The 8,002-nt window shown below is 38.8% G+C and overlaps 1 protein-coding gene across 1 annotated transcript; it reads right to left on the bottom strand.

Moving 5' to 3' along the window:
• Positions 1-334: 334 nt before the first annotated feature.
• On the bottom strand, positions 335-7,777 carry LOC139152796 (TNF receptor-associated factor 2-like). The gene is made up of 7 exons (XM_070726134.1): positions 7,410-7,777; positions 6,326-6,395; positions 4,848-4,949; positions 4,363-4,521; positions 3,715-3,789; positions 2,998-3,084; positions 335-2,790 (listed from the first exon to the last, which is right to left on the bottom strand). Exons 1-7 carry the CDS (start codon positions 7,592-7,594, stop codon positions 1,762-1,764), a joined length of 1,707 nt encoding a protein of 568 aa, XP_070582235.1. The 5' UTR covers positions 7,595-7,777; the 3' UTR covers positions 335-1,761.
• Positions 7,778-8,002: the final 225 nt, after the last annotated feature.

Raw genomic sequence — 8,002 nt, 5'->3', positions numbered from 1 at the left:
AACACCCGCTTTAATTTTTTTTATATTGTTGTTTACGACTATCGATATCTTTTTATCTACAGGTTTGCATTTTTAGAGGATGTTTAGGGCACAATACGATGCAACTTCTATAAGATTCAACAAATATTTTCAAACTGCAATGTCAAGTGACTGTACTGTATTCATTAATGTGTCATATCAGGACTTCCAGCTTACAAATAATACCTGAGCTAATAATATAAAACTATATGTTTCTGAAACATGCCGAATTCAGTTTCTTGGACAAAACAAAATTTTAAATCCACCTTATTACAAAATAATCGCATAAATACGTAAAAACATTCATGTGAGAAGATTTACCTGCATACAGTTTTACAGTTTTATTCCCTTGATATACGTATTGAAAATATAGCACGGCCGGAGTTTTAGGCATTAGAAGCCTAATTTTGTCAGCGAGATGAAGGGAATTTACATTGTGCACGTATACTACAGTCTTTCTCTGATAAGCTGATAGAAAATAAAGGCAGGCAATCGTAAGTGTTTCAATTCACAGCAAATTGTGAGTCAGGGCAAAAGCAACAAGTTTTCTCTTCTACGTATAACTTCTGATACCTGCCTGTTTCTGTTTTTAAATATATTCATTTCTAAACTAAATTTACAAACCAGTTTCTTGTGAACACATCTTTTAATTTACACTCACCATCATCAAGGTTTAAGGTTTCAATATTTGAACATTCATTCTGCGAATCGACGTCTCTGAATAAGCTTACTATATCAAGCGACCGCCTTCTAATTATATTTTCAAACTAAAGCGATATAAGCAGGTTCCTTAAGGGCAGGTATCATTAAATATATGAACAACTGTATGCAAAGCTTGCGTCTCAGACTCAATCTCGCCATTGGGGCAAATTTACGAAAACAGAGAAGGCAATTTATCGCTCTGTTTAATATTGAGCAACACCTGAAAATGGCGGCAAGCGACAACACCCCGTTGCAATAGCCTACAATCGGTAAAACAACTATATTTGAAATTTTGATAAAATATATAACCTCATACTTTATATGATTTGTGAACTCTAGACATTACAGCACAGCAAGCACTAGCAGCAGCCTTACATAGTTTACAAGTTGTCACTTTTATATCAAACAAAATTAATCCTACACACATCAAGATATATGCTTTGAGACGTCTAATGTGTGATCCTTTTCTTGGACAAAAATTTGTTCTGCTTTCAATTTCTTCAGTGGACAATTTGAGTTTTAGCGACATCGGCAGCAATTCGCCACATTACACCCCTGTAGGTAAGTACTGTGACAACTCTTGGAAGTTTATCTCCCGAGTGTGCTACAATAACGATATCGTCAGGGGAGGTTCAGCCATTTAATATTCCCCGGGCCGAAGAAACTGACCAGTCCCTACTTCCTCGATCACCCACAGGGATGCAAATGTGGGGATCGTTAATTGCAATTGCCAAATAATTCAACTATATCTTAAATAATTTTTAAAAGGATGTCTCCCCGTCAAACACTGTTTTCGTGGTGAACAATCAGAGGGAGAAAATCGGCCAACGATAATGTACAAGAAACAGACTACTGTATGTACTCTTTTTAAAAATTGCCCTCTGTAACATGATAGAGCATATTTTAAAGTGACATGTTTGTATTTAACCATCAAAAAGCTTTTGTCATTTCTTCAAAAGCCTCGAAGGTGGACAACTATAAACTTTTCCATTCCTTACCATGGTAGTTTTACATAAAGTACTAACGTTTAAACGAAAAACGTTACTCGAGATCACTAATATCGACCATAATTTTAAGAAAGGCTATATCGTCTTTCACGTAAGCAAGTCTTGGACTATCAAGTTGTGAAAGTGGCATAAATAAGGGACAACCACTGGCAATGTTCATGTCTGTGGCTGGTCGTTTAAATGAAGATGATGTCGGATCTGGCCTGAATGCATCGACTAAATGTTCTCTGTTGTTTTGATCCAACCACATCAACGTGACCTTTTGACGGAATGGCCATCTCAAGAGGGCGTCAAAGGGTCCCTTCATTATTGTAAAGAACACAGACACATGATTACCCTTACCCATCCCATCCCCATTAAGATAAATTCGGGCACACATTTTGTAACCATGGCGACTTGTGTAAAAACAGGGAGAATATATCGACACAGTTTTGCCAGATATGGCTTCCTGTCGTTTCCTTTTAAAATCTGAAATTTTCCAGACCAGCACCCCGTTGTAGCTGGCCTGTTCTAAGGATTGTATTCTTAGATCCTGTTCGGCCAATGCTACATCTTTCAAAGCTATAATGCGATCCTGGGCCTTAATTTTACGTTCTAAAGACTCGATTAGTTCACTGTCTTTGCTTCTGTCCCTTTGAAAAGTCTGGATTGAACTTGAACTTTGTTCAAGTTGGTTGTTAAGGACTGCTATGACGCCCTCAGACGTGGTTACCTTTGTGTGGAGAACTGTTTGTTTGTTTCGTAGGTCTTCAAGGATCGACTGTAGGCCTTCAAGAGAAGTTGCCGTGACAGTTCCTGCATTTCCCGATCCACCTTTTGTCGCAACATCTGCATTCTCTTTTCCATTTGATTGATTCACCTTTGTTTTGAGCTTGTTAAGCTCCATTGATACTTTTTCCAATACCTTCCCATTGTTTTCAGCTACCTTTTTAACTTCATCAACGTCGTGTCTGTTGTTAAAATTTTTAATCATCGACATCAGCGACGTTAAAGTCTGAAGTAACATGAACAAATGCTGCACTGTGAAAATCTTGTTGTGTTCTTCAGTTTTGTCCTGCTCGATCTGTAAATAATAATAATAATCATCATCATCATCATCATCATCATCATCATCATCATCATCATCATCATCGTCGTCGTCGTCAGCGTAGTCGTCGTAATACTCATCGTCATAATCTCCATCATCACCGTTGTCAAAATGTGTGTTAATAATCCATGCTTTCAGTTTTTCACCATCAGCCTGAACTAAAGACACAAAGCCAGCACTTACCAATTCTTCACATCCAACTTCTCTAAATTTACATAAAACCAGCTTCTTTGGACAATCTCCGCTTTCAGTGTCCTGATGATGTTTTAGCTGAAAGAAAATAAGATTATGTTAGAAATTGTATATAACTATACCAACCCATCAAACAAATATTATACTGGACATATTGACACTTACACATGTATCTAAGAGACATAAATACAATGCAAACGTCAACGTGCAGAGGTGATACTCCTAGTTTCAATTTATCAACGTTGACGTTAATCCATCTATGTACCTTTCACGCGAGTATAAACCGTTGAATACGTCAAGTAATTTGAAACATTACGATAACGCTGCCTAAAAACCCAACGGAGCAGCTATCCGATGACTAAACAAAGATAAGTTCTCTTAATCACGACGAACTGTGTCACTGCAATTTGCGTATGTTGTCAATCTGAAAGTGACACGCCTACAGGTTTAAGTTAAAAGCAATGGTTCGTCAGAAACGAGAACTTTGAAAATGAAGTTTTGAAATTTGGTGAGAATGGGTGTCTATAGTTTGTACTAACGGGAGAATATTTATGGCTGGAAAGATGTAATTGGCTAAATTGGCCGAAAATGATAAAACTTTCAGTGCATCTCGGACGTTGAGCAGAAAACCCGCATTTTTCAGCACAGCAAATTAGATAAGAGGATTATTTCAACTTCTGATGAGGACAACACTTTCCATAACCTTACCTCTTCTCTCGGAATGCGCTGCCTCTGACAATACTGACATGTCGTTGGATACCGGGAACATTTTTCATTATGTTTCTGTACAAAGACAAAGAAAGAATCGGATTGAACTGCAGTACCCTGGGCTCACTTCCTACTGTTATGTGCGCCAGCGACGCTGTTACTCTTCCTCAAGCAAATTGTGAATTGTGCCAAATTATTACAAACGGCAAGCAAGCCTACCGAGACTATACACATTGCACCTGTAACATGTGCCATTTTCCTCGTCCAAATCGATGTTTGCTTCAATTGATAAAACTTGACAAAGGGCCAATTTCATGATTCATAACCCTATATTCAGGAGCTTTTCTGGTATGTGATATTGAAAATAGAGAATTATTTGGCTTGTTAGAATCCTGACGGTCACAATTTTTAATAAAATCCTTGAAATCAAACTAATCAAACTGAAGATAGTACCAGGATGTGACGTTTCTATAGGTCATGAAAGTATCAATTTTAGTAGCAGGATTGTGAACACCTCGTACTGCGGTGATTGACTAAAACAAACGATTGAATAAACAAGGACTAAATACAAAGGTATTTACAGCAGAGAACTACTGTACGGTTTTGCTCCCAGTCATGAGTAAAGGAATTTTCACCGTTCAAACATACATCCAAATCTCTGAACACAACTTGGTCTCCACAGTACTGGCACGACACCAATCTCATGACACACTTGGCCTGTAAATGATCTGCCAGCTCATATCGATGTATTTCAGCATCACATCCAGCGTTTTCGCAGATCTTCATCGGGCACGTAAGGAAGTGTTCCTGGTGCGAACAAAGTAATATATAATTATGAGAGTAAGGTATATGATACATTTAATAACGGCATGGAAAAAAACTGAACAAAGCTATTTGACCTCTGATGTACTCAGAGGCTTATATAGTGTCCGCAAACGTGATGTCAAAATATGCAATGTTTATTGAGCTTTACGTATCGAAAAATGTAGAACGTGTTCCCGAGATTTAATTGACTTATGTGCGCACTGGGCGCACTCATCAGTCTTAGGCTGTATACGCAAGTTACTTTTACAATATAAAATGGAATGTCAGAGCGGATGAGAAGGTATATGAAGATTTGAAACCAAGCTTACTTCATCATACTGCTTGAATGTTCCCTTCCAGTCGCAGCCTTCATTCACACAACGCACTTTGACGACGCTCATTTCTCGAAGGATAGCCCTGTCTTTGTAAACCTGTTTAATTAAGATAAAAACGCCATCAGTGTGGAATAAAAATCATATTTCAATGTTACTACATCAACCGCTATTTAGACTACATTTTCCTATTTAACACGACGAGTATACATGTGGATCATAAGAGTAAATTCATCACAATTTAAGCCATGAAGTAGAACTAGTACCGGGACAAAATTTGTAGCTGAAATTACCGGACAACGTATTTGAACTGTAATTCTTGCAATATATATTTAGGATGAGTGACTGCGAATTAAGGTTGACACACTTTGATGCTTGGTTAGCTGCACGTCAGGGTTTATTTGTCGTTATTAATGAGAACAAACTTCAAATTGAATTTCAAATTACTTTTTTGTTAGAGTACATCGACTTTAAAGGTTAAAATTTACTTTGAAATACTGTGTGTATTGTTTTCTAGGTAAAGATGTATTCATCGCACCTTGTGTTTGCGGGCTAGTGTTATTGCACGAGCTATAATCTATACGATTTGAAAAACCACCTGTTGCTTGTCATCGTTGAAACTAGCATGCATCAGGTTTGCCGATTTGCTGGCATGACGACATAGAGTAGGAACAAAACGAGCTTGTTTGCAGCAAATTTAGGTCTGTGGCAATAAAAACTATTTACGGCTATGTGTACTCGTCTCTGCTTCTCGAGGCCAGTGCAGTCATTGTATGCCATCACAGTTATTGCAACAAGTGTATCATGTCTATGATTCAGCAGTTATTAGAGTGAAACCTTCGAATTCATTCCAGAGTTTGTCTTTCGAATGACTACCACAGACTTTTCTGGGAGCTGTTTCTGAAGAACACACTACGGCTGTCACTATAAACATCCTTGCCTGGGTCAATATGGTCAACTCAACTCACACGCGCAAACTCGAGCGGACTGAGGTAAAGTTACCCGACATGACCGAGCGTCTCTCACACACTTGTGGTTACACATTGGTGGCACGTTCTTCAATAACTCAGAGCTTTACTCCTTATATCTTACTTAATTTGAGTACCGTTTAATGCCAGACCTAGACTTTTTAGAAAATAAGACTGTACCTTTCATGTATGTTTATGATACTACGTACTACTGTAGATTTCTGATCGTCCTCTTGGCTCGAAATTGCTTCACTAATTCAACTAGAGCTACTCCTAGACTTGAGATGTGATTGCATGCTTGAAATACACTCTGCTATCTTAATTTTAATCCTGGTAAAGGAACTGACACAACTTCTAAGAAGATATTGCAAATGAATTATAAAAAAATACTGAAATGATCCCAAAAGGATATAAAATCCTTCTTGGCGTGTTGGTCATGGCGTTGCCCTCTCTATGCTACAAGTTATGTTTGATACTAGGACAGATAAAATGTTATCAGATATTTACCTGATCCAGAGTCAGAAGTGAATCATGGATGTTTTCATCGACACATGCCTTACATTCTGCATTTCCATCCCTAGTGAAAAGAAGGCGTACATTACAATGTAATAATCGAATGGTGATGGTATCTTTGAACTCGTATGACATATAATAATAAATAACATAATACAAATGATACATGTTAAGGTACGGGAAAGGCCTGGATGATAGCTAGAATATTCTCAAGAGATGGTTCTTTCTCACATTCCTGGCCGCTGGGAGTGCGGGATCGACAGTGTGGGAAAAATCGATCCCACACTCTCAGAAACCGTCCCACACTCTGCAGTAAATATTACACGAGCTCTGATTGGATGATAAACAGTCTGTTTTGTTCCACGCGCAAAATGTTATCCAATGGCACGACGAGTAACACATGGACTAGAACTACATAGTAAGCAGGTCAAAGTACAGTGGCAGACGACAGAGTTGTCACGATTTTTGATAATATTCTGCGTGTCCAATATGAATTTAACGCATTTTGTGGTCATGTGAGAAAAAGAATCTCACACACCAAGGACCTGGGATCAGATTTCTCACACTCGTTGGGGATATTTTGTCTCACACTCGCCTGTGGCTCGTGTGAGACAAAATATCCCCAACTCGTGTGAGAAATCTGATCCCAGGTCCTTGGGGTGTGAGATTCTATTAGTCTTCGACATTCTAACATGTTCGTGACTTTTTAAAATCCTGAACGTTAAAGGACTCGATAGCTCTAGCATGCTGAAATGACGTCGGAAATCTCACTGTTCGTCTTGGGCGTTCCGATCGTCGGTTGTATTAGGCCTATACAGGCTTAGGGAAGCGACGATCAGAACGCCTGTGAGTACACAAGTTGGATTCTGTACAGATATTAACGTTTTTGGCTGTGCGAATCACACTGTCATTTTTGAAGCTAGTATTTTTCAAGCGAACGTCAAGAAAGGACGAAACGGCTTGTCTGAACGTCGTGCAGTGATGAAAACAATTTTTGACGGTAGATTTGTGTGGTAGTGTTCGGAATTAGGGAGATTCTGAGTAAGCTGTCTGTAGATATGTTAAACAGTATAATTACCTTTCTATTCCATTTTCCAGACACTTTCTGCAATATCGATGCCCACACTGCTTCGTCTGAACAGGGTCTTTAAGCAGTCTATTGCAAAGATTGCATAGATACTTCTCTTCTGGATCTCTGTGCACGAAGATACCAGGTTGGTATCCTAAAGCAGTTACGGAACACTCGGGGGTAGGAGTCATCATTAAATGTTCTATACACACGGTAACCTTTATCCGTACACCCTAGTGTCTATGTCCTAACACTTTTATGTACTAAGAGATAACGTGTCTTCCTGATATTAACGATCTAATGACGGTATATGCCTTGGCATTGCTATATATAGGACAGACTGAGTGGTATGCGGGCGCAACTTCTTAGTCAACATCTGGCCTATGGTGGTAGGTATTATTCTCGCGAGCCAGAGCGTAATTTCCGCTCCGCTGACCTACGCAAAAATCGGGTAGCGCTAAGCTATTGCCGTAAAGAGGCACGTGGTTTACGACGATGGGCAGGTATAGTCTTTTATCGAGATCGGAAATTTTAGACATTAAGATAAGAGTTCAAGTTTGTCTTTCAAAACAGGTTGAAAATCTTCAAGTTGTGTTGTACTC

This window comes from Ptychodera flava, chromosome 16 (assembly GCF_041260155.1).
Source record: "Ptychodera flava strain L36383 chromosome 16, AS_Pfla_20210202, whole genome shotgun sequence".
Taxonomy (NCBI): Eukaryota; Metazoa; Hemichordata; class Enteropneusta; family Ptychoderidae; genus Ptychodera; species Ptychodera flava.
Note: the sequence above shows the minus strand (reverse complement) of the source record. Positions and strands in the feature narration are given on the sequence as shown.